Source organism: Bactrocera neohumeralis, unplaced genomic scaffold (assembly GCF_024586455.1).
Source record: "Bactrocera neohumeralis isolate Rockhampton unplaced genomic scaffold, APGP_CSIRO_Bneo_wtdbg2-racon-allhic-juicebox.fasta_v2 cluster11, whole genome shotgun sequence".
Lineage (NCBI taxonomy): Eukaryota > Metazoa > Arthropoda > Insecta > Diptera > Tephritidae > Bactrocera > Bactrocera neohumeralis.
In genome coordinates, this window is record NW_026089624.1 from 13,876,267 (window position 1) to 13,904,003 (window position 27,737).

General features: G+C 35.3%; 1 protein-coding gene and 1 long non-coding RNA gene across 5 annotated transcripts; both read left to right on the plus strand.

Moving 5' to 3' along the window:
- The first annotated feature begins 621 nt into the window (after positions 1 to 621).
- Positions 622 to 13,844, plus strand: LOC126766123 (uncharacterized). 4 transcript variants are annotated; one of them, XM_050483970.1, is made up of 6 exons: positions 622 to 806; positions 865 to 1,005; positions 7,520 to 8,090; positions 9,519 to 9,702; positions 10,829 to 11,587; positions 13,167 to 13,844. In XM_050483970.1, the coding sequence occupies exons 3-6, from the start codon at positions 7,570 to 7,572 to the stop codon at positions 13,674 to 13,676; spliced, it is 1,974 nt and encodes a 657-aa protein (XP_050339927.1). In that variant the 5' UTR covers positions 622 to 806; positions 865 to 1,005; positions 7,520 to 7,569; the 3' UTR covers positions 13,677 to 13,844. The 4 variants fall into 4 exon arrangements, with proteins under 4 accessions (XP_050339927.1, XP_050339930.1, XP_050339926.1 ...); XM_050483973.1 differs by having other exon boundaries at positions 7,590 to 8,090; XM_050483969.1 differs by lacking the exon at positions 865 to 1,005.
- A 4,429-nt stretch (positions 13,845 to 18,273) lies between these two features.
- Positions 18,274 to 19,907, plus strand: LOC126766261 (uncharacterized). The gene is made up of 3 exons (XR_007668790.1): positions 18,274 to 18,889; positions 18,953 to 19,096; positions 19,171 to 19,907. It is a non-coding gene; the product is annotated as an uncharacterized LOC126766261 (long non-coding RNA).
- Positions 19,908 to 27,737: the final 7,830 nt, after the last annotated feature.

The window sequence follows — 27,737 nt, forward strand, 5'->3', positions numbered from 1 at the left end:
GTTTACATGTACTTTTTAAATATGTATGTCTGCTAAATTGCTTAAATTAAATATATGATTGTGTATATTGGAAAACAATTAGTAAAAAGCTCTTTTTTGAAGACTTGAAAGCCACCGAACTCCTAAAGTCTAAACTAACTACCTATGTACTATGTGCTAATGCTTGTACATACATACTATAACCAAACAAACTACAATCTTCATAAAGCGTATTATTGTTTGTAGATAACTGTTTTGAAACAGTGTAAATTCGATTGATCAAATAAATATATTTTTGAACATGAGAACCTCCCTCAACGGTCATCAAATTTCACTTGCATACCCATTATTTTTTTATTAGTTATTTGTTTTATATAGTTGCGACAAGTTCAAAACACCCGAAAGACCGAGCGAATAAAAAAACGATTGGTGTCAGTTAAAGGACACCTATTAAAAGGGGAAAGCTACTTTATGTACATGTACACGCATATGTTTGCATGAGCATATGTATTTATATTCATACATACATAAAATGATAAGTTTCCTTTCAACCCGCTTTTTGAATACTTAATGTGAGTTAATGGTTAGAGAAGAGAACTTTCCTGACCACCCTTTGCTAGTTCTTTACTAGCCGTTACTAGCCGTTGGCCGAAAGATAGTATACCACGGCTGGTCATAGACAGTACACGTTTTTATTTTATAAGATCTGCGTCGTGCTTCAACTTATTTTTTTGGAAATTTTCAAGTGACTCTGTTTTATAATTTGGTGTCTAACGCATTTACCAAAAGACTGTTTCGCAAAGTTTAATAATTTCGCTAAAATCCAAGTAAAAAAAATCCAATAATTATTTCACGAAGTGTTTAATTTTCAATTTTACTTTTTAGTGAATTATTACAAACATATTTTACGTAACACAATAATTGGCTAACAAAATTAAATTAAAACGATGCATTTATTCAATTATTACATTTACTTCAGTTCGGATTTTCTTTCGAAATTTCCGAGCTAGTTGCAAATTAGTTCAGGTACTTTCACACTATATCCATATATAAGCATAGATCCCATATAAGAACGAAATGTCAAAACTAATCATGTTGCACTAACTCTTATAACTAGTACTACCTAGTATCATTCAGATTTTTCGCTTTGACTTGATGTAGTCTCAAATACTTTACATAATTTCATATATAATATTTTATGGAAAATTTGTAGGATTATGTCAATATGAAAGAATCATTTAAGAACTCAATTATACTTTATAAAGTTTTTTGCATATAATTCTAAATAATCAAATAAAAACGTTGATGGCATTTATAATATATCAAGGTTTAAACTCATTTGAATAATCGCCAATATACATACATGTATATATGTATGTACATGTAGTACTTATGTAGCTGCAATGAGATGAAGTGATTAACAACGTTCTTACACGACCTGATTGTGTACTGTTCATATTAAAATTATGTCATTGATAAAATCATAATTAATATTCCATAGAAATTATTTTCCAAACAATGTTGTCCAATTCAGCTCATTTTTAATGTTTTGCAATGTAAAAAATTCCTTTTACAGATAGAATAATCATTTTTACCATAGAACAAAAAAACTAAAATAATTAATGTATTCTCCTCGAAACTGACGATTTCTTTTATATAAAAATAAAATCTTATTAACCATAATGTCGTTGGGTTAAGAATGGAGTGGTATGGCTAAGCTCACATTTTACACCTGTTTCGTTTTCAAATCGAAAAAATGGTTTAATAAGAGCCTTTGACGAAAGCAGTACATTTATTCTTTTCAGGACATGGGTGTGGTGTATTAACTGCACCTGCGTTGATGCAGCACATGTCTTCTATATGTAAACGCCGTACAACAATTATGTATATGTATACATGTTTGTATAATTGTATAAAAGTGCTTTTAATGTCATTTCATTAAAAATGTTGACTTACTAAATATCGTTAAACTAAATAATTGTAAAAGGGATTATGACAGTTTGTTCCTTATTTGTATACTCTTGGAACGGATTTTGTCCAATAATGTTGCTGCTGATTAGGATGAAGAGAGGAGTTGAAATTTCAGCCCGTGCAAGCTGTAACTTGAGTAAACTTTAAGATATCTTGATAAAACTTTTTACACATGTTCCTTGACAAAATAGGAAGAAGTTCGAAGATGGACGTAATTTTACTACTGCCACGCCTATAAAACGTCATTAATGAAAACCTATAAATTTCCATAACGAAGCACAAAAATAAGATATAGAACTGTAATTTGAAAAATTACAATAAAAAAAATTTTGAAAAAGTGTTAGCGGCCCCGCCCTCTTATAGGTTTAAGGAATATATCTCTTAGACCACTAAAGCTACAATAGCCAAATTCGCTCAGAACATTTCTTATAAGATTTATTATCGGCAGTGTGAAAATAGATGAAATCGGCACCGCCCACTCGCCATATATTGGTAATGTTACACATTACTAAAATCGCGATAAATCAATAACTAAATGCGCCAAAGACATTAAATTTTACGCCCGATATGGTATAAAAAGCTTTATACGAGCTATTAGGTAAAATCATATATCTCGTTACCCGCTCGACCGATTTTAACCAAATGAAATTTACGACATTCCTATATCACAGTGCGAAAATAGGTGTAATCGAACTACAACGACGCCTACTTCTCATATATCACAATTTTAAATTATTTTTGATTCTTTCACTATTCGATATACTTATCAAGGAGGAATTAATATAACGACAAAATTTTGCACGAATAAATATATTTAAGTTTGCCATCTTATGATCAAAAATTGTCCAAATCGAACCAAAATTGTTCAAGCCTCTGGGTACGAAATATCGGGACCCCAGTACCTACAGTTGACTTTTGACCAAAAATATCGGTCAATGTATAATATTCTATATATAATTTAATTCATATTCTTTACTGATAATATTATGTTAGTGTGTCAAAATTGGGTTGAATCGGATCAATACTTCCATTAGCCTCCCTAAGTTACCTAAAATAAAGATTTTCACACTTCCGGGTGTGTTTATACCCCATTTATTGGGCAATATGTGAGTTATCTTAATACAATTTATGGAGCGTGTTTTACTCAAAGCAGTGTATCTTTGTCCCTAAAATGAATAGAATTGGGCGAAAACTTGACCTAGCCCCGGTATAACTAATATTAGGATTTTGGAACACCCGGCTGACCTTAATGAAACTCTGAGGGCATTTTATTATGATGTTCGTTATTCTAACATGTTTTATGCCGAATATGTCAATCAATAAATATTATTTATATATAAAATTGCTTTAAATTTATTCTCGAGTATACCTGAGTAATGTCAAAATTATTGCAATCAGCACGACCCTTTCTCTGTCCACAATATATCCGATAAAATGACCAGAACTAAAATATAGCAAAAAAACTAAGCCTATGTCAATGGCTATTGTTTCTACATATACATAGTATAATAATTTATACTATTATTTCGTTAATTTATTCACGATTTCATCGAATAGCGTAAGTTTAATCTTTTGCAACATATTATATTTTTAATATACAAATATACTTTATAGATACTTGTATAAAGTTTTGTCAGCATCTAGGAATTCCGCCGACTTTCATTCCTGAAATGTGCAAAAGCATGAAATGTTCGACTACTCCCGAACTTAGGCCTTCCTTACTTACTTTTACGATTATTATACAATTTTTCCTCTGATGCCTCCTCCTATGCTTTCGATAATGGCAAAGTGTGCCGCAATTTTTCATTTTTTTAGATAATGCAGTGAAATCAACTAGTTGTAAACTACATTTCAACTAGTATTAACCGCAGTATTAGTTAGTCACGAACTGTATAGAATGTAATAAATGTTAAGATAGTACAATGTTCAAATGTTACAATCAAACACTAGTTTTTTTGTATAAAATATACCCCTGTTTTTGCTTGCCAAATAGACAAAGAATAATTTTATGATTTTGAAATTTAATATGTATGTCTTCTAAGTGGATTTGTTTCATTTCTGGAAGAAGTCCAAGTAATTTTACGGTGTTCGTTAGTGTTGTGTAGATTTATTTACCTATAAATAAATATTACGAGTATGTACGCATGCAATTGTTCACGCTCTTTTGGCACCTGCTACGCCACTGCCTACTCTTGCGTATATATGTATACTCAACATGCAAATGCAAATAAATAGAAGGATAATTACATTGTCATATTATATCAATTTACCCGCGTTATAACGGATATATTTTTATAATTTTGCAAGCAGTTGCTACAGAGTATTATAGTTTTGTTCACCTATCTGTTGTATGTATCACCTAAAACTAATCGAGATAGATATATGTAGATATAAAATTGTAATTTGGCACAGGGGATCGAAGTAGCAAGGGGCACCTAAGTGTAAACAATTTTGAAAAAGTGGGCGTGGCCACGCCGTCTAAAATGTTTAATGTACTTATCTAATAAACCACTAAAGCATCAACAACGGAATTTTCTAAGCTCGAATATTATAAGTATATCCTACATTGTGAAAATGGATGAAATCGGAAGATAACCCTGCTCACTCTTCATATAACGGTACTGTACGAAACTACTAAAAGCGCAATAAATCCATAACTAATTACGGCAGAGACATTGAATTTTACCGCCGAGATGGTATAAGAAGGCTTTATGAAAGCTAGAGTGAAAATTGGACAATGGGCGTGGCACGGCCCACTTTATGGTAAAATCACATATCTCGGGACCCAACCTACCGATTTAGACTAAATTTATTACGTATCATTTTTCTAACATTCCTATATTACAGTGTGAAAACAAGCAAAATCGGACTACAATGACGCCTACTTCCCATGTAACACAATTTTAAATTCCATTTGATTCTTTCCCTTTCCAGTACACAAATTATGAAGTAATTAATATAACGGAATAAAATTTTGTAGTAATAATTCCCTTAAACTAGGGCACCTTTTGACTCAAAAAAAAATGGTGACTTTATGCTGGATGAATCAGCCAATATTTGATTTATCTCAATGCATTATGAAAATCGTGTTGTAATAATAGTATAAAATGTTCTGTTGCACCCGAACTTAGCCCTTCCTTTTGGTTTTTGTTTGAAGCAACGACCATGTATCTGAAATAACGCATGCGCTTTTTGAAATGAAACATGAAATGTGTTTGGCCCTGTTTAACACATTTAACTGATTATTTAATAATTGTAGGCGTAGCTACAATATAAGCGCAATCCTGACATTGATATATTTTACTACCAATCTGAAAGCGACTCGTTTGCAGTAATCCAATTGGTGCTGTCGTTTGTAACACAATTTCTGGGTAGTTACTGATAAACACACAAACAAATATCGGAATGGTGTAATGTGTGTACTTACCACAGAACCCGGTAGAAAATAAACACGCGTTTTATGTTTGATTAGTATGGTTTTTAATGCATATGAACTCAAGAAAAGAGCAAAAACATATTCGTCATTAATTAAAGAACAAAATTTGAAAAATTGACTCGGAAAATATACTCATTAGAGTGACTCAAAAAAAATTTTTTTTCGTTTCGTACTCGGAAAAATAGGTTCCTAAACACCTCTAAGAAAGCCTCTCCAAACATGAGTTTTTAATTGTAACATACAGTTTTCTATTTTTTCTTATTATCAGATAGAAAAATTTATATCTCGCTTCCAACTACTTGAAAAAATATCTTGTTCCGTAGATTTTGTAGGAAATTGAATGCTCTACAAAAAATATCTGCTATGATTTTTTCGTAAACCCAACCGTTTAAAAGATATTAACGGTTGAAGTTTGATATTTTTGGGAAAATTTTTTATTTCTTATGAATTTTATAACTCAATGAAAAAAAGTCATTATGAATAACGTTTTTGGGGAGGCTTTCTTAGAGGTGTCTAGGAACCTATTTTTCAGAGTATTAAACGAAAAAAAATTATTTTTTGATCCACCTTAATATGCATTGATGTTTGACGATGAATATCTCGTAAACGCTTACCTTAATCGAAAAATCATAGGAGACCATTTTTATAGAGCAGTAAATTTCCTAGAAAACTATGAGTTTCACCATTCTTAATAATTTTTTTTTCACTGAGTTATAAAATTCATAAGAAATAAAAATTTTTCCCAAAAATAATCAAACTTTAACTGTTAATATCTTTTAAACGTTTGGGTTTGCGAAAAAATCATAATAGACCTTTTTGGTAGAGCATTCAATTTCCTACAAAATCTAAGGAACAAGATATTTTTTCAAGTAGTTGGAAGAGAGATATACATTTTTCTATCTGATAATAAGAAAAATCGAAAACTGTATATAGGAGGACCTTCCCGTTACAATTAAAAACTCATGTTTGGAGAGGCTTTCTTAGAGGTGTCTAGGAACCTATTTTTCCGAGTACGAAACGAAAAAAAAAATTTTTTTTTTTTGAATCACTCTAATACTCATGTTTGTAAAATACCAAGAGATTTATGGTAAAACACATTTCCAATGTGTTGCCTTTGGCAGATTGTAAAGGAGCCATTAAAGTCCAGTCATTTAAGCTTAAATTAGGTAAGAATCTCGGATATACCTACCATATGTAGGTTTTGAGACACCTTTAGGGTGTCCATATACAAGTATTTACAGACATATAAATGGGTATATCGAATCCCGAGGTGAACTTACTATAATGACTGGACTATTATAACAAAGCAAAATAATAGCATTATTGTTTTGGCGGTCTGAATAGATTGGTATTGCGAATGGGGAAGCCCACACTAAGCTACCTCATTGAATTATTATTTCGAGGAACATTTCGGTTTAAAAAGGTTTGAGTGGTCATGGTGACCCCGTTTTGTAAACGGTCTAATATACATATTTACCAAATTACTAAAGGGATACCCATTTACACCTAGTGGGAACATTTCTCTCTATTCTTGATACAGTGTTGAAATGAGGTTGACAATGACTAAAAGTTGTATAACTAACCATAGAAAAACGTCCGAATCAAATTGGGAAGTACACAGTTTTAACAAAAATTTCTTGAGCTAGTAACGACTGATAAGAAAATTACAAAAAATCTTGAAATTACGTTTCGTCGGCAAAATCAAGCACCGATTTCACTAAATTTTGACGCTAAGTATTGGTGTGAAATATCCATTCTCTCTTTTATTCTCATGGTTACTTTTAATGCCTATGGCGTTTTAAGCTAGACAGTTATCAAACTTTCAGTAGTTTGAAAAGTAACAGCCCTTAGATGAATGAATTTATTATTCCCTCTGCAACATGTTGAAGGTATAAAAATCGGAATTTAAATGCATTTGTTTACATATCGCGTAATTACAATATTATCTCATGTTATTATTATGACCATATCTCTAAAATTGGAAGATAGGTCCATACTGTGCTCTGAGTCGTATGAGTACCAATGAATATTATAACAAGTAACATACGACACAGTTCGGGCGATAATTTCATCATACATAACTGAAAACTTAGTTCCAAAAGAAAATGATCTAAAAAACTCATATTGTTTCAGGTCTTTTATAGGCAATAATTGTATAAATTTAATATTAAAGAAATAATATAATGGCTTTAATCAACAATAGTAATATGAATGATTCCGATGAAGAGCGTGACCTTACCAGCTTATCTTGGTTAATGGAGTTGCGAAATCAAAATTTTAGCTGGACAAATGACATGCAACAGGTAAATTTGAACGGCGATGAAATGAGTAATCGACACAACATAAAATGGAATCACGAAGAAAGTGGAGGACAAAAAGATGCGTATGATAAAACAAGTCTGTTTAAGAATAAAGACAATTCCAACGACAAAACCAATTATGTTTTCAATAATGATCATATTGTGCCAGCAATCAGCAATGGAACACTGTTTAATGAATTTGATAAACAACAAAAAGAACATAGTTCAAGCAGCGATATTGATAAAAATATAACTAAACGAAATTGTATTGGTAAATCCATTGAAAAGACATGTAGAAAATCGTTTAAAGGAATGCAATCGTTTCAACAGCAGCAATTAAAAGTACAAATAAAACGAGCTACCCCAATCGAGCGCTATGAAATATTTATGGAAAAAGTTAAAAGGTATTTATAATGTATTTTTGTTACAATCAAAAGAGGTATCTGATACAGAATTTATAAAAGTATGATTTAAATATTTGCTTTCTAATTCTTCGAAACTAAAAATAACTATTTTGTTTCTAAAAACAAGTTGATACTACATAGAGAACAAATAGTGCTGTGCGTAGTTTGAGTGCAATTCTTTGAGTTTCTTTCAAATATGGGTATGCGGCGTGTCTACTCCGCTCTTCTACTCAACCAACATCCGCAAACCGTTTGCGTGGACAGACAGAAAAATCATAAACTCAAATTCACCCGTATTAAATAATTCTCATCTTCTCAACCAACTGGGAACTCCTTTTCGGATAGTCAACCAGTAAGGTATATGTATGTAAACTTGGGTAGCTAAAACAAATAACAGCTCGGCAGCGAAAATGACAAAAATCGTACAAAGTATTAAATTTTGTCGAATCTTAAATATTCCCAAAGAGTACGGCACTATCACTCGCTTATAGTTATAGTTAGACGTTGAAAGCCGAGCCGAGCGCAAAGCTGATGAATGCAAGAAATAAGCTTCAAAAGTGTATGCGTACATTGCAATGCAAATTGGAAGCTGACCGCAGCCGAGTGTAAAGCCGATCAATGCGAGAAAACAGCTTGAAAGTGTTTTTGGGCGCCAACTCCCGCTGAAACGGCGCACATATTATATATGCAAAAACAATTTGCGGTTAGCGTTAAGACGCTCTTTATAATAATGGTGATATTCGCCAAAATCTTTCCTTTTTGTATTTATGTTTTTCATAATATTTTTTTTTAATACTTAGCACATACGATTCAGTTTTACAGAGCTTGAACCAAATTGTTGTTTATCTGAGTAATCCATGTCCATAAGCGCAAATAAAATTGCCAAATTAAAAATCAAATGTGTACAAGCATAATAGCGAAGTACGCGCTAAACCCCGCATCCTCGGTTTTCAGCGACATCTCTAAAGGCTTCTTTAGACGTTGTAATTAAAAAATACGATTTTAAATAATTTATTTGTGCAAGTAAATTATTTTGTCTTATAAGCACGTAGTATCATTAAATAAAGTTTCTACTTGACTTGACAAAACTTAAAAAAAAATATTAGAAAAGTAATGGCTGTTTGTGTCGATCTAGTTTCAACCTTGCGGTGACCATTACTAATCCTCAGAGCTTCATTTAAAATAAACCGGAAAACAAATTTTATTAATCTTGTGCCTTATCGAGGTTTTCATTTTCTTTTTTTATACTAGCCGATTTACGAAGAAAAACTTACAGTTAATTGTTAATAAAAAACCGGTATTCAAAAAAATCCTTCGATCAGGCACTAGTTTTTTGATGTTTTACACGGAAAGTTCCACACCGCCCGTTTTATTTTTAGGTAAAAACACGATTTCCTAACAAAAATTTGTATTCTTACTTTTCTATAGAGTATTTGTAGAATATCAGAAATCGGCAACTAACTATCAAACGAACACAACAGAAAAGCCGCCATTTAATTACTCTCATATAATCGGTATGGCAATGTTGGAAAATGGACGAGTAACGTTGCAGCAAATATGTTCTTGGATAGAAACAAAATTTGCTTATTTTCGGGTTAGAAAAAAATGGAATGTAAGTAATACATACTCGTATGGGGTATTCCATACCAAATCGACCACTTTTGAACCCGACCTCTTTAGGTTTTGCTGAAACTTATCCATCCTTTCCTACCCTTTGAAAAACATTTTTGAGAATTTTTTCAAAATTTTTTGTCCAACTTCAAAAAAGTTATGAATTTTTCAAAAAAATGGTTTTTTTATTTTCAAATATCTTTTGTAGAAATTGACTTTTGGGGACCTCTTTTTTTAATTTTTGGTTTTGGTTGAAGTTTTCAAAAAAATACATGTAAAAATTTAACACGATCAATTATACAAAGTAATCGGTTTTTTAAGTAAAATCGTAACTTTTTTTTTGGAAGTTCGCCATTTTTTTTTCCTAAAAAAAACTTCAATTAATGCTATCCCTGCTAATCCCGGAGTGAGCCGATTTTCTTAATTTTTTTTTGTATTTTTTTCATTTTTGAAAATTTAGCAATTTTGTTTTAAATAAATGTTATTGGAAGTTCGTCACGTTTTTGTTTTTTTTTTTTACTCAAAAAAACTTCAATTAATTTGACAACTATCCCTGCTAATTGCGGAGTGGGCCGATTTTTTTTTTAATTTTTTTTATATATTTAAAAAAATTGTCAAATTTTCAAAAATAAAAAAAATAAAAAAAAATAATTTAAAAAATCGGCCCACTCCGGGATTAGCAGGGATAGTTGTCAAATTAATTGAAGTTTTTTTTGAGGAAAAAAAATGGCGAACTTCCAAAAAAAAATGAGGATTTTACTTAAAAAAAACGATTATTTTATATAATTGATCGTGTTAAATTTTTTTCGTGTATTTTTTCGAAAAGTTCATTCAAAAACAAAAATTAAAAAGAGGTCCCCAAAAGTCAATTTCTACAAAAGTTATGGCTATTTGAAAATAAAAAAAACATTTTTTTGAAAAATTCATAACTTTTTTGAAGTTGGACAAAAAATTTTGAAAAAATTCTCAAAAATGTTTTTCAAAGGGTAGGAAAGGATGGATAAGTTTCAGCAAAACCTAAAGAGGTCGGGTTCAAAAGTGGTCGATTTGGTATGGAATACCCCATGTATTCTCATTCATATCTAAATTATTTATAATTATAAATTTATAAATACAATGTATTTCAGAATTCCATAAGGCATAATTTATCGCTACATCAATGTTTTCGTAAAGTAGACCGTAAAAAATTTGAAAAAGGTAAAGGTGGTTACTGGGAACTGGGTGTTGATCCTCGTAAATGTGATAGAAAGCGTATAAGGAACAGAAAAAATGCACAGCATAAAATTAGACAAATGCAACATCAATATCAACATCAACCGCAAAAATTGCAAAAATATCCGTTAAGCAAAAATAAAAATAAAATTACACAGGAAACAAAAGCTATGGTTGTGCTTGATCGACAAAGCCCGATAAACACATCATATAAAGAATTACAAAAACTACAAACTGAAAGCTATTATAGTGATTGTGCTCAACAACAAGTTAACGAAATGCACACAGTTTGTCCAGCCAATTCTAGCAGCTCTCTTGAGACCGACCACGCCACCGGTAGGCATTTGTTGCTTGACGAGCTCGACATTCAACAAAACATCGATGTTGTCAGCTGTTGCCAACAGTCGCAACAGGAGCATAAAATATTTATTACAAGTATGGCGGAAGAAATCTCGGCAGCAATTAATAGTGTACCTAATGATAATAGCCCCAAAACTATTGAATTACTACAGAATAGTAAGCTACAACAATATCAGCTCGGTACAGTTATAATTAGTGCACCCACCGCAAAATACGGTAACATTTCCGATTTCGCTGCTTCAACGGGATCTATTAACTGTTTCATTAATGGCGACTATATTGATGACAAAACACATAAATTACAGCAGAATTTCGTAAGTTATTGCCACCGTTATTTTACATGCAGGCATTATTGTTGAATGGGGCACCCTAATATATGGTACATGCTAATGAAGCTAAGCTTGTTAAGTTACGGCTTATTCGCTAACCTGAAAACGTGCATTAAAAATTTTCATTTGCTGATATATTTATGTACGTTTAGAAAGCGTTTTTATTTGCTTTAACTGTATGTTTGTAACTTTTTTCAGTGGTACTGAAACGCCAATAATACACGAATGTATTGAGCGACACTGTGACAAAGCTTCGGCTTCACTGACCTATAATACCCTCCAAGGCGCATTTCTACATAGCAATGTGTAACAAAATCTAAAAACGTAACCAGCCAACGGTTTTCATCCAAAGGACAACATTTTTTTATTCTTTCTAGCTGTTATTTGATATAATATAAATATCCATCAATACCAATTAGGGTTGCTTAATAAGGAACAATTTTTCATGAAATCATTATTATGCTTTTGTAAGACAGCTATCTGCTATAAGGATTTGATCTAAAAGGACTAGATTTTTATGGAAAAAATTACTTGAAAATATTTCGTCAAATAAAAAGCTTTCCTATACAAGCACTTATTTCCGGTCGTCAAGATCGTATGGCAGCTATATGCTATAGTATGTGGTTCGATATCGGCCGCCCCGACAAATGAGCATGTGTAAAATTTCAGATCGATATCACAAAAACTAAGGGACTAGCTCGCGTATATACAGACAGACGGATTATATATTTACAGTCTCCGTCGTTTCCTTCTGGATGTTACAAACTTCGTGGCAATCTTAGGATATATTACGTTCAGGGTATAAAGATAATTATATTGAAAAGGTAGACGTGGTTGAAATAATCGGAAGATTTTGATATCTTCAAATTTAGACCATACCCTTTGGAAGCAGGATTTCATTTCAGACCAGAGTAATTTATTATGAATATGACTTCTCTTGTACATGAATTTATTAAATATATGTACTTGCTAAAGCATAAGTCTTGGCTTAAATATTTACAGTTGATAATGTCGTACGAGGAACCTTCTGGAGGGAAAAAAGGTTGAATTAGGTTAGGATCTGTAGATCAAACTGGACCTGTTACGAACAATCCTTTGCGAAGCTAGAAGACTTCTATAGTTGGATATTAAGCCTCAAACCTGTCTGAAATCTGTTTAGATATTTTATTTATATTTCTTCTAATTTACCTAAATGTATAAAGGTGAGAGATACAAGATATAGAAGATATTTTATTATAGGCAGTATGTTCAAGAAGAAAGAGTTCTGCAAAGGAACTTCTACAAAAAATGTCAGATATGTTAACTTTTACCGCGTGGATCCGTATATACAGAAAAAAAATTAAGTGGCATAGTTAATGCATCTCGTAGCGAAATCACAAACTTATTCGCGAGTGTAGCCTTTTTCATCCGAGACTGAACTATTGTTCTGGTTTCTTAGATTGTGCTATTTTTTATAACATAAACGATTCCATGTAATCAAATACCACAAAAAGTAATGGATATTGTTTATTTTTATATAGTTATATAGCTCTAAGTCTAAGATGAGATATTTATCTTTCTGCAGATCTGCATAAAAGGCGACGATATACAAACCACATGCCAGAATGTAACCTCATATGCGGATAAAGATGTATTATCTGAAAAATCTTCAAAACCCAATCCTCATACCAATACAACAACTACATTTACACCATTTATTCCATATTCTGCATCTACGAGCAAATATGTTCCCTCAGTTTTCATTAACAGCGTCGAGCAAGAAAATAACGTTTTAATTTCCCACTCAATAATGCCAAACGTTGTCGTTGAGCAACTGTTGCAGCCCTCTGGATTACAATACACACTTACTCCCTCTATGGCTACACCAGAAGCGACTATAGTGACGCCAGAAGTTACTACTAATGGGATGAACAATATAAATTCAGAGCAAAATAATCAACAATTACTGGCTATTGACAGTATACGTCCATACATTGACGGCATAGAAGAAGCATTTCAATATCTACGCAGCATGGATAACAATCGGGAAGATATATTAGATAATTTCTTAGATATCTCTGTGAGTGACTACTAAACTCAATTACTCGATTACATATAAATATTCATAGATAATTATTTCTAAATAACTACATAAGTTGGTACCTATGTATACCAAAGTTAATACAATTGCTTTATACTTGACTCCAAAATAATAAAATCACAAATAAATATCTAATATAATGTTATTGGCGTATAATCAGAATTTTTGTGTTTTTGTATTTTAATACTATAAATATGAAATATCTATTGAAAAAGACCGAAGTTAGGGTGCAGCAGAAAATAGAAAGTAGAGACGAAATTATACAAATTATCATAATGGGATCGAGGTCTGAGCCGATTTCACTAATTTTTGGCGCTAAACCACTTTGTGAATATATCCGCATTAGTTGGCGCACGAATCGTCCTACAAAAACAAACCGTAATACATTTTTGTTAATCAAATTTTTATTATTTTTCTTTTTTTGTGCATATAGCAAGTTTTATTTAACTTTATACAATTAATTATTTTTAAAAATTATGGACCTTAAATGACCTCCATGTTCAGCCATGCATATGCGACACTTAATTAGAAAATTATTCATTGCGGTCTGAAGGGTTGAAGTCTGGTTTGCCTCAATTATCGATCTAATGGACTGTTTCAATTCAGTCAGGTTTCTGGGATTTATTTTGTACATCACTTCCTTGATATAACCCCATAAACAAATCTGCTGCAGTCAGGTCTGGTGACCTTGGGGGCCAGTTTTCTTTATATTAATTTGTTTTCAAATTTTCGTTGGAGCTCCAACCTGACACGTTCTGGGGGAAGCTCCGTTTTGTGTATTATTTCTGGATTTGATTCACTTCATGGCAATTTAATTTAATTTTGGTAATTTATCATGTTATTGTTTTTTAAAATTGTTTCTCTACAAAGTTCAAATAACAAGCGGGTTAAACCCTCTAGATTTGCCTATTCGCCTGGAATTTTGCCAAAAAATGATTAAACTGACCGAAAAAGACGCGGACGATATTGTAATTATAGCCAAAGCTAAATTTGAGGACACTCTCTGCGACCTAATACAAAGAGGTCTAAACCTGGCAAAGGGGTGGTGTAGTGGGGTTGAATTGAATATTAACCCCTCCAAGACGACCGTGGTCCCGTTCACGAGACGCAGGTCCCTACCCGGTCTCAGGAATTCACACTTAGGGGTACAGAGATAGAGATGACCAACAAGGTCAAATACCTCGGTCGCACGCTGGATTCTACTCTGCGGTGGAAGCAGCACGTAAACCTGACCTTGGTCAAAGCAACAATAGCATTAATGGTATGCAATCGGCTGGCGGGAAAATCCTGGGGCTGTAAGCCAACGATCGTTAGGTGGTTGTACACCATGATTGTGCAACCGATAACCACGGTGGCCAGGGATCAAACTATCGAAGCTGCAACGGCTAGCCTGTGTCAGCATAACGGGCGCAATGCGCGCTTGTCCAACGGCAGCACTGGAGGCCCTCCTCGAACTTACACCGCTTCATTTGGTTATCGGTCAAGTAGCCAAACACACAGTTCTGCAAATAACAGCAGAGGGGTGTAGCAAAGGCAAGGTAATCTCGTACCAGAGGATGGAAAAATAATATACCATTAGCCCTCCTCCCGAAGGACAGCATTTCCAAAACAGTTAACTTCACGAAGAAGTTTAAGGTCACCCTCGGAAGCAAGGATGAATTGAACGACTCCAATCTTGAGCTGAACCTGAGGAATAGTACGTTGAGGTGGTACCCCGACGGCTCGAAAACGTCGGAGGGAATCGGTGCAGGGATCGCAGGTCCACGCACCAAGCTCTCCATAGCTATGGGAGAATTTCTCCTCCTACGAGATCAAATCGGTACTAGTGAAGGAGTGTAGAGAACGGCTGAAAAGCCTAGCGGAACGGAACCAGGTGCACCTAATCTGGGTACCTGGTCACAGAGGTATAGCCTGCAACTAACTGGCTGATGAGCTCGCCCTCTCCGCAGCCTCCACCAAAATGGTAGGACCTCAACAGTTTCCTGGGGTGGGTCCCTATACCTTAAAGGAGCTACACCGCAAGGAAGAAGGAGTGGACATGGAAAAGCAGTGGCAACGAGCACACGGTATGCGACACACCAAGTTGCTAATTGGGGGGTACAACCTCAGCAGGTTTAAAGTTATAATTAACCACCTCAAGAATAAACTCAGGCCACTGGTTGCATTTTATACCGGCCACTGCAAGCTGAATAGGCATTTATATAACATGGACCTAGCCTCTTGCGCTAACTGCCGGTTCTGCGACATGGAGCCTGAAACACCGAAACACCTGCTGATCGACTGCACAGCTGTCTGTAGACGCAGGATTAAGGCCCTTGGATCCATATTTCCGGATAGGGATCGCATCGCCTCACTAGCACCCGGTAGAATATTGGACTTCATCAATGTGCTGGGGCTAAGTGAGTCCTTGTGAGTTAGGAGAGGGCACAATAGACCTAAGGTCGAGGTGCATTCCTCATTTATCAATCTAATCTAATCTAATGGGTGTCCTTACCAACCTTCGGGATGAACGTAACTCTGACTCGTTTCCAAGCCCCAGGATGTAAGCTAATCTGATGCAGTTCGCATAGATAGGTGCCAACCAGCTGCATAACACCTTAACAGCTGGTATGATGCTGTCCGCTCTTCCACGAGGTTCTCTTAGCCTTTCTTAACTCGGACTTGTATATTGCAAGTCCTGTAATTTACAACACCCAGTCGTCAGTTAACCCACTCCTAAGGGCCCTGTTAGATAAACGTCTGCAGGACGCCCTAATATCCGAGAGTTCCATAGTCCACCAGAGAGGTTTCCCTCTGCCCTTCGGTGTTTTCAGTGGACAGGAGCTCTCCATTAGCCAGATATCTCCTGCGTTCCACTCAAGTTTTGCTGTCACTACGCCAGCGTTGCTGAAATTAGGTAAAAGAAACACCGTTAATTCATTTCTGACCAACATACAGGCTGAGTTTCTACCTGCATCCTTGGTCGCCAGCAGCTTATGGCTCTTCGTCCTCAATCCAGAGATTTCGTTACTAGTCATCCACGGTTCCTGGATCACGACGACATCGGCTCCGTCTTGTTCCAGACGAAACAGTAAGTTAGCGGAGGTCGCCTTCGCATGTTGAAGATTATTCTGGAAGAATTGCATCCTCCAGACTCTCCTCCAGAAGCGCTAGTTCAGCACCCATGTCGTGGTCGACCCAGATCTCTTCAAACAATTGTTCGAGGCTGAAGACGGAGTCACCGATTGACGAACCGCCTTCCAAAACCCGCCACGTCTGAAAGATCCGGGTCGTTTTCTATGAGACTGTCTCCTTATGCAATAGATCCGATCTTTCATCGGCACATCTCGTTAGCTTATGCAGCCCATGGTGCCCGCCGGCGCTCACAATTTTTGGGGGTGGCCCAGGGTTTCCTTTGATCACCTTCAGGATCCTTTCATAATTCAAGCAGATCCTTTCATAATTCAAGCAGAGGTTCCTCTGCTAGTGCTGGCGATTCCGCCGCGTATGAAGGCTCCACCCTTCACTACTTCTCTTGCCGGCAGCTTTACGCCTGCTTTCCCCATCCTACTGCCTGATGAGGAGACTCCTACTGGGGTCTTGGTCATATTGCTGCAGTTACCCAGCGACACTTTCGTTGTCACAGGAACGGCAGTCCCGTCTGGGATAGATCTGGGTGTCGGTTTCGACATCCCTTCACCCCTCTTCCGTCTGCATTTATATTTTGTTGTTGTCTTTTTTTGTCCATAGGTCCCCACACAGAGCCCCTATCCGTGCCCTGGAAAGGTAGTCGCTTTTTATGGTCACAAGGTTATCTCAGTGACGAAGCCAAGGCGAGGGTTGACGTTCGCTCCTATGAGGCAGTACGTTCAGAGCCGACCAGCGTAAAGAAGGAGTCGTCTCAACTTACACCTAAAATATTCGTAAAGAAATAAAGAATAGGATTACATAGAGCTTGGAACATAGCAGCGTCTGCTATGCAGCGTTATCGACTTAAAAACATTTATTCAAAATAATTAAATACTATCACATGAACATACATTTTGCCTTATATCAGCTTATTTTTTAAATTTATATTAAGATTTCAAATTGGGAAGTTTTAAATATAAAATTTAGTAATAAGAGGTACACAAAACAGCGCGTTATATTCTAGTATAGAGAAATAAATGTTTGCATATGTGCTCATACATATGTATATCACTCATAATACATTTTGCCTTTCATCGGCAACTCGGAGAAAACTCTAGTCAAAAATATTTTATTTGAAACACTGCTTTTTCCTTTTGATTAAGAATACATCAAAAGTTAGTACTTATTTACCTATGTATATCATACCGATTATTTTATTTTCATCACAATATTTGTTTCGTATATAATAACGTAATATAATCTAAAACCTACTAGCTACTAGCTACAAATTTTCAAATTTTTCTACTGATTTTTGTTTATATAAACTTTTGAAATGGTTTGGACATACATACTATTTTAAATTTGATATTAAGAAAATTATATTTTATGAAAAAAATATACGTATACTAGAGGACCCAGTTCACGCTTTGTTGTGGCTAAGCCATACATTAATTATTAACTATTCAATACAGTAATAGCTGAATCAACGAATTCCGCAAAACCGCAGCCCGAATCAGCTGATACGACCTATCTTATGAGAGCGCAATGTAAATGATCTGTTAACACCGCTTCTACCGCCCGCTTTACCGTAGGATACGGTACTTCTACGGTATTTGGATTTTTCCCGTAAAAACGTGTCAGCAGATTGCTCTCTTACAATGCAGAGTTGCCAGTCTCGATTTACTGTAGTAATTATAAAAATTGTCATCAATATGTTTGAAATTTTCTTAAATTAACTCAAAATCAGAGTCGAAAGCTATTATTTATAAATACATAAACTATTTTTAACATTTTGTTTTCAGTTTTGATATTTTATATTAAATTGTAATTGAAAAGTTAGATGTGTACAAAACTATTGAGCAATGGCAACATTGTTCAAATGTAAACAAGCGCCATTAAAACAAAGATTAAATCAAAATTTTATTCGAAATATCTATTCAAAAAAGAAAATGAGGCGAGAACTACAATGGATGACGAGAAATTAATAGCTCTTATTGAAGCTAAAAATAAGCCATACAACAAAAATAGTCCATACTACAAGCTGCAGTCCCGGATAGATGCTTTGTGGCAGGAAATCGGGAAAAAAATAAACGCAAGTGGTAAGTTGCTTTGTTATTTACAATTGTTTATATTGTTAATAACAAATAATTATATTTATAAAGAAGAAATGTGTCAGCGTAGATGGCTAGCACTTCGGGATCGATACGGGAGGGAGCTAACGCCCCCTCAGGCAGCGAATTGGAATTTATTAAGTAGTGGCATTTGATGATTCTATAAAGTTCTTGACCACATATTGTACCACGACCGTAAGTTTTAGTATATTAATTGAATATACATACTTGTATTTAGTTACATTTGTAATAAGAACTTAAATTTACAGGGTTAGATGATCGCATAATATTTGTGAAACCGTGACTCAAGTGCTACCCGCTGTCGCTGATCAGGGTGAATCGCAATCACCAGCTGACGCAGCTCAATTGCTGCCACAAGAACATGCGCACGAGGTGCAAATGTCATCACCATTATGGCCCTTGTCGCCATTAAGCCAGTCACCATCGCCTCCTTTCTCAACTCCTTCCACCACAACCTCGCAGCCTTCACCGTCCTGCTCTACGCAAGTGTCCACCCAAAAGGGTAGAAAACGGGGGCCATCTACCAGCGAGGTTGTCCAAAAAATGATCGAAGCCAATGAGTTGTTTAAAATTAGATGGTCATCCATCCAGGAAACCCAACCACAACAAACCGCAAACCCGGCTATACAGTCCTTCAGTAGTTTGATAATTTCCATTTTAAGCAAACAGAGTGAAGAGAAACAATCCAGGGCAATGCACAAAATGATGTAAGCTGCATTTGAAGTGCAACAGGAGCCGTAGATGTAAAATTTGATTTAATAGAGTTATGAATTAGTTATTTTTAAATTATTATTAAAGTTTTATTTATATGTTTTTGTTTTGAATTAAAAAAAAATGAAATAAATGAATTCATGAAGTAAAAAAAAGGTAAAAGGTCCTCCTGTAATAACGTCTAAATTGTTCTGGAATGGTACAGATCCTTCATTGATAAAACAGTTAGCAAGTCTTTCCCGTAAGTTAATCGCGTTTGAAGGACCTCTACGCACCGAAGTTCGCATTGGTCGTAAAGAGTTATTATCATTTTCGCGACGCCAATCATCGACATGAACAATGGTATGTCCTTCCACTCGATCTACATAGTTCTCCGGACAACACCAGTGATTGTGATCGTTCAGCATTATAAAGTTGTGTAAGGCTATGCAAGCCTACACAATTTTTTGGATTACGTTCAATTGTTGTTTTCAGAATTCTCCACCGAGCAGGAATTTCTATGACTCTACGAGCGCGTGAGAGTCGATAATTGAAAATAGGTTTCGTGTGTGTTAGATTTGCTTCGGGAAACGGGCGCATTAAATTACTTCGTAATGGTAATGCAGCATCTCCTACGAAAAAGTAGCGAAAAGGTTCCGGTGACAAGTCAAACGGTAGCACAGGTGGTGGCAAAGGCAGAGTGTTTTGTATTAATACAAGACTAAATGGAGTAAGTTGAAAGATTCCTTTATAAATAATAACATTATACTCGAATGTCAAACAATTTAATAGACAGTACCTCCGTCATTTTGACTTTCATAGCTGCCAATACTTACTGCTGTGAGCGTATATTTCGCATCACATACAGCCATCAAAACGATGCTAAAGAATTTTTTTATAATTGTAGAACATCGAATTGGAATCGGGCGGGCACTTAATAGCAACGTGCTTACCATCAATTGCACCGACACAATTCGTGATGTTCCACATATTATACAAATCTTTTGCGATGTCTTCGTATTCAGACTACTTATGTTGGCTCGCTTAAATAAACGGGGAAAGTAGACAGATTACATCACATGTCTCTATATGATTTCGCGTACTGTTGCCTTTCCTAATTTATAATTCCATGCAACACTCTGCACAGATACGCCTTGTGACAAATAGCTAACAGTTATAATAAAAGTACATACATACATACATACATACATATGTATATTAATTGGCAATACACTATCAATCAACTTGCAGTAATACCAACGAGAGCATTTCCTCGGGTCCCATCCGCTGCCTTGGCATTTTCAAGGATTTCCATACTAAATTCAGATGCAATTTATACACGTCTGGTGGCATCCTTGTTTGCAAAAAAGTTGTTCTGGTTCGCTGTTCTTCATTGCCAGAAAAGTTTTGAACTGGTAGCCAGAAAAGCGCCAGTTTTTATTGACTGGGCGAATTTGATATCTTTTCTTCCCTTATTTGTTTTTATACTTTTTAATAAAGAGTACAATTCGCACAAACTTGAAAACATTTCACTGATATTGTCCACTTCCATATTGCTGCTGACACAACTTTTAGAATTGTATGAAATGTCAAATGTAAACAAAAGAGGACAGCTGATTTCTACGTTTTTCGTACGGGCTCAACTTTTTACACATTTTGCACGCTACGGTCGGCAACTGACGAAGGGAAGAGCGGAATTCGCTGTTTCTGCAATAAAGTTCGGAGCATGCGCGCACCAACTGGATTCGGTAGAGGACGATCCTAGCGAATGAGCGGCTGTCTCCGAGCACCTGGAGAATGAGGACAAACATTTTCGCGCGACGTGTTTCTGTGAGTGGTGCAAGCCGAAAATGCAGCGTTCATTAGAGCAGAGGTACGTGATTAAATTCTCTGTGAAACTAGGTAAATCTGCAGAGACGTTTGACATGATCAAGCAGGGTTACCCAGATGTTGCTCTAGCAAGAAGTTATGTGTTTGGGTGGCACCAGGCCTTTTTGGAGAGCCAGAAAGAGGTCGTGAAAAAAGCATTGTCTTTTTTGACATCAAAGGCATCGTCCACCATGAATTTGTTCCTCCTGGACAAATCGTCAACGTGGAAGTCCACAAGGGACTCAAACGAAGGGTCGACAAGACATCGAACCGATTGGAAGTTGCACCACGACAATTTTTTTTTAAATCGACTCAGTCCTATTACTTTCTGAACAAACCCTGAATATCTAGATAATTTTCATCAACAACTATATCGAATGATGTAAAATACAGCCATTCGTCCAAGGACAATTGTTAATTAATTTCGTCAACTTTTACATTTTTAACCATTAATAATGTTGCCTGATTATTGAGCCAGTTATGACCCGAGCAATCAATTTTTACTTTCTGGAATATACTCTTAGTTAATCAAGTTTTTTTCCGTGATGCACTGCGTGTATTTGGTTGTAATTCCATTCTGTCATTGTCATCCGCTATTTTTATACTCTCGCAACAATGTTGCTAACGAGAGTATTATAGTTTTGTTCACATAACGGTTGTTTGTAAGTCCTAAAACTAAAAGAGTCAGATATAGGGTTATATATACCAAAGTGATCAGGACGACGAGTAGAGTCGAAATCCGGATGTCTGTCTGTCCGTCCGTCTGTCCGTCCGTCCGTGCAAGCTGTAACTTGAGTAAAAATTGAGATATCATGATGAAACTTGGTACACGTATTCCTTGGCTCCATAAGAAGGTTAAGTTCGAAGATGGGCAAAGTCGGCCCACTGCCACGCCCACAAAATGGCGGAAAACGAAAACCTATAAAGTGTCATAACTAAGCCATAAATAAAGGTATTAAAGTGAAATTTGGCACAAAGGATTGCATTAGGGAGGGGCATATTTGGACGCAATTGTTTTGGAAAAGTGGGCGTGGTCCCGCCCCCTACTAAGTTTTTTGTACATATCTCGGAAACTACTATAGCTATGTCAACCAAAGTCTACAGAGTCGTTTTCTTCAGGCATTTCCATATACAGTTCAAAAATGGAAGAAATCGGATAATAACCACGCCCACCTCCCATACAAAGGTTATGTTCAAAATCACTAAAAGTGCGTTAACCGACTAACAAAAAACGTCAGAAACACTAAATTTTACGGAAGAAGTGCCAGAAGGAAGCTGCACTCAGGCTTTTTTTAAAAATTGAAAATGGGCGTGGCGCCGCCCACTTATGGACCAAAAACCATATCTCAGGAACTACTGGACCGATTTCAGTGAAATTCGGTATATAATATTTTCTTAACACCCTGATGACATGTACGAAATATGGGTGAAATCGGTTCACAACCACGCCTTCTTCCAATATAAAGCTATTTTGAATTCCATCTGATGCCTTCTCTGTATAATACGAGTATAAACATTAGGAACCAATGATGATAGCGGAATAAAACTTTACAAAAATTCGGTGTTTGAAAAATATGTAAATGACGTATTATGAAATCTCGATTATCACTTTACCATGCGAGAGTATAAAATGTTCGGTGACACCCGAACTTAGCCCTTCCTTACTTGTTTGTGTTATATGTTGCGTAGGGTGCTTCAAAAAAATGTTTTTTTTTCAACTCTTACCCCCTCAAATGTTAGTGATTGACAAACAGAAAATCTTCCCTCAAGCCAGGCGCTGTAGCTTAACTCTAAGGGGTCGTTATTTGTTTTTTTTAGGTTCCCATACATTTAACATAGGAATTTTCGTTTTTTCATTCAAACTAAAATTTCACTAACTAATTTTCGTTTCTCAAAAATAACCATCACATATTCAGAAAGTTCACTTTTCAAACTTTAAAAATTAAACATGGTGATTTGAAATTTGGAATTTTTTCAATAAAAATAAAAAAAGTTTCTAAGAATAAAAATTTTGTCGCGCTAACAGAGTAATAACCATCACTATTTCCAAAACACGAAAAATACACTATTCACTTTAAAACAAAAGAATATTTGATAGAAAACCTAAACAAGATTATGAAACCAACAATAAAGACTGCCTTCCATGCACAAGCAGAAACCTGGCACAAAATATAACCAAACATAAAAATCATATTTGCAACATACAAAAAGGTATTTACACCAAAGAAATGAAAAGATATTACTGACAACACTAACAAACAAAAAATACTAAAATTTACGCACAACAGAGCACACAGAAACGCAAGAAATTACCGAAACCTGCTACTGGCCAGAATTAAATAAAGACACAGAAAAAGCACTGAAAAACTGCACAAACTGTACAGAAAATAAATACGAGAGAAAACCAATTAAACATTTAATAGGAAAGACACCAACGCCCAATTTACCAGGCACCTCTATACAAGCTGATATTTTCCATATACGAGTAAACAGCTCAAAATTCCTCTCATGCATTTGTTCCTTTTCAAAATACGCTTATCTACGAAAACTCGACACAAAGCGACACTTTTACGAAACATTAGACGAAGTTCTCTCACAAATATTTCGACACTGTCAAGAAATAATGACAGATAATGAAAACATATTCGTCGGCATAGTGACGAAAGCCTTACTAAACAAACTACAAATAAAACATACACGAACCAGAGAACGTATATTTATAGAGAATAGGCTGGGTCGATTTGTGGGGAGGCAAAAAAATCGCCCCTTGCTCTATGAAAATCATATTCTAGGGATCAAAATAAGATACTTTGCCGAAGGAACCATACCTCTGAAATGAATTTTGATGTCTCCCAATTTGGGTCGAACTTTTGGGTAGGGGCAAATTTTGAAAAATCCCACTTTGACCCATTTAGAGTGCTCCAATCGAGTCCAAATGTATGACCGACCCCCACTAACTTTGGACGGCCGATCCACCCATGCCAGTGGCACACCCCCTGGGGGGTTCCCCATACAAACATTTCAAAAAATCACCATTTTTGGTGATTTACATGAAAAAATCAGCTAAATTGCTATGTTGTTTCTTTATTTTTATTTATTTATTTATAATAATATCTATTTTTTCTCTTAAGAAATTTATTTAGTCAGAACATATGTAAATGAAAAAATTAATTTAAGTGATGATCTTAAACTAACAATAGACAATAGTGTTTGCCCTTAAGATCGCAAATGATCCTAAACTAACAATAGACAAGAAACAATTATGTATGAAGATCTCAAATGATCTTAAACTAACAATAGACAATTGTGTTTGCCCTTGAAAACACTTATGCTTAACCTTCCTATACCCGCGCACATGTCTGTGAGACCGACGAAACAGTTTTTCGTACATATTTTTTTTTCCAAGAACTTTGACAGCTCGGGCGTTCTGCTAGCTGCATGATTTGGGGCTCGCTTTAGGTTAGTACGTGGCACACAGTCGTGCGAACAGGACGTGTAGGTCTACTACGGTCTGATTGGTCTATGACACCGATGCGGGTATACGATCAACTTTTTACGTAAGTCATATTTTTTTATTATGAGTAATAATGTGTTATTTATTTGATTTTATGTATTTGTTTGAATTGCATTTTATTTGTTCACAACTACTGTAACGATTTATGATATTTTTAGTTTATAAATAATTAAAAAATGAATGATGAACGAATTCGATTGTTGTTGGGAGAGGAAAGTTCAGACTCCAATTACGACGATGAATTTGATAGCGAAGTTGAAGATGGTAGTCCACCCCAAGAAGAAACTCGTGATTTTGAGGATGAAATTCAGTCTTCTGACAGAGAGGATGATTCTCAATCAGAGCCAGAAAATAATGAAATTAACAGAGATTGTTACATCGGAAAAGACGGGCGTACACGGTGGAATAAAACTCCTGGATCAAGTCAGGTTAGGCGCCGTATAAGGAATCTCGTGACACAACTTCCAGGTCTTAAGGGTGAAGCTAGAAACACGAAAGAGCCGCTAGAAATATGGAGGTTATTTTTCTCGGAAAGTGTTTGTATTCGGATTGTTCGGTGCACAAATAAAGAAATAACCCGCCTAAAAGATAAGTTTTCACGAGAAAGGGACTGCGTAGAGACCGATCCAATAGAAATTGAAGCGTTTTTGGGTCTCTTACTCTTTGCAGGAGTCAGAAGAAATAATCGAATAAATGGCAAAGATTTGTTCAAAACTGACGGGTCTTCCCCGGAAATATTTCGACTAGCTATGAGCTGGAACAGATTCTATTTATTACTACGGTGCCTCCGGTTTGATGATAAGGATACTCGTGTAGAACGCGCAGCAGTGGATAAACTTGCTCCCATCAGAGAGCTGTTTGAAGAAGTCGTAGAATCTTTCAAAAAATATTACAGCTTGTCACAGTTTGTAACAATCGACGAAAAGTTAGAAGCTTTTAGAGGTCGCTGCGTTTTTAGGCAATATATCCCATCAAAGCCAAACAAATATAGAATTAAAATCTACGCTTTGACAGACGCTAAAATGTTTTATACACAAAACATGGAAGTATACGTAGGAAAACAACCTGAAGGTCCTTATAAAATTGATAACTCGGCTTTAGAAGTAGTTTTGCGTCTGTGTGAATATATTCGAAACACTGGTCGTAACATCACGTGTGATAATTTTTTCAAAAGCATTCCGCTGCTGGATAAGCTCGATCACGAATATAAGTTGAGCCTGATTGGAACTGTGCGGAAAAATAAAAAAGAGCTACCCAAACAGTTTTCTGAATTACGAGGTCGAGCTGAAAAATCCAGTGTATTTGGACATCGCGGCAACTGCAGCCTTGTATCGTATATACCTAAAAAAGGCAAAAATGTCTTAATTTTGTCCAGCATGCACGATGATGAAAATATTGATGAAGACACAGGCAAACCACAGATCATCATGGACTATAATGCGACTAAAGGTGGAGTCGATACGGTCGACAAAATGTGTGAGACGTATAATGTCGCTCGAGGCACAAATAGGTGGCCTATGGTAATATTTTATAGTTTGATGAACGTGGCAGGAATAAATTCGTTTGTTTTATATCTTATGAATAATGCTAACAAAAAGATTACCCGCAGAACGTTTTTGGAAACACTGTCTTACGATTTGCTAAATCCTCACTTCAGGCGACGAGCTCTCACTCTTTCTTTGCCAAGGACACTGAGGTTAAGACTTAATGAAATATGCAAATTAGATGGCCCTGAATCTGCAGGTGCATCTAACAACAATAAAATTGGCAGATGTGGATATTGCGCATCAAAGAAAAATAGAAAAACGCGGTACAACTGCGCTGCTTGTGCCAAATATTTTTGTTTAGAGCATGCTGTTATGGTATGTTCTGACTGCTTTGAAAACTTTAATATTTAACTCAATTTATGTTACAATAGTCTCAAGATATGTGATTTTTAAGAATTAAAAGATATTTTTTGTTTGTTTTCAGAATAAAAACTTTTATGTTTGTTTTTCCTAGACTATAAGAAAAAATGTGACTTTTTTAGGCAGTTTTGGAAAGACTGATAGTCATTAAAGTAATACATAATTTACGCTAACAACTGATATATTTTGTTTTTTACATCATTTAGTTCCTATAAAATAAAAAAAAATATAAACGGTTTTATAGAAAAATGAAAAGGTAAGAGGAGTCAAAGTCTCGGTCTGTCACACCGTGCGCGGGTATAGGTGTTAAAACATTTGGCGCGGGTATAGGAAGGTTAAGATATGTGTACTTACTGTCGGTATGTACAGTAGATTAGTGTTAAGGGAGGGGTAAGGTTTGACAACTTTTTTTTCCATTTTTTTAAATTTTTTTTCTGAACCATCAACATCTCAAGAATATTGTGTTAAAGTTTTAGGTCATTCGGAGAAAAACTAACGAAGTTACAGCAGGTTGAATAACGGTACCTCTAACTACCTGCGCTGAGTGTACAAAACATTGAATCGATTTTCCCAAATATGTTATTTTTAAAGTCGGTGACCAGCCTACAGAAAAAACTACCGCTTCGATCGTTTTGAAATTTTATACAAATATTCTACATATATATAGCTCTCGAATGACGTCGAGCTTTTCCAAAAATTATAATTTCTAAGAATTTTACAATAACAATTAGGTCGATTTTTTCGTCTAAAATCGTCATTTCGGCTTGAAACTGGTACCAAAAATTGAAAAATTGAAAAATTAAAAAAAACTCGACGTCAATTGAAAGATAAACTA

Excerpts from the sequence above, each read along its gene's own strand:
- LOC126766123 (XM_050483970.1), top strand. The coding sequence starts at position 7,570 with ATGGCTTTAATCAACAATAGTAATATGAATGATTCCGATGAAGAGCGT. Across the intron at positions 8,091-9,518 it reads TTTATGGAAAAAGTTAAAAG|AGTATTTGTAGAATATCAGA; the intron begins GTATTTATAATG and ends ACTTTTCTATAG. Across the intron at positions 9,703-10,828 it reads GGGTTAGAAAAAAATGGAAT|AATTCCATAAGGCATAATTT; the intron begins GTAAGTAATACA and ends AATGTATTTCAG.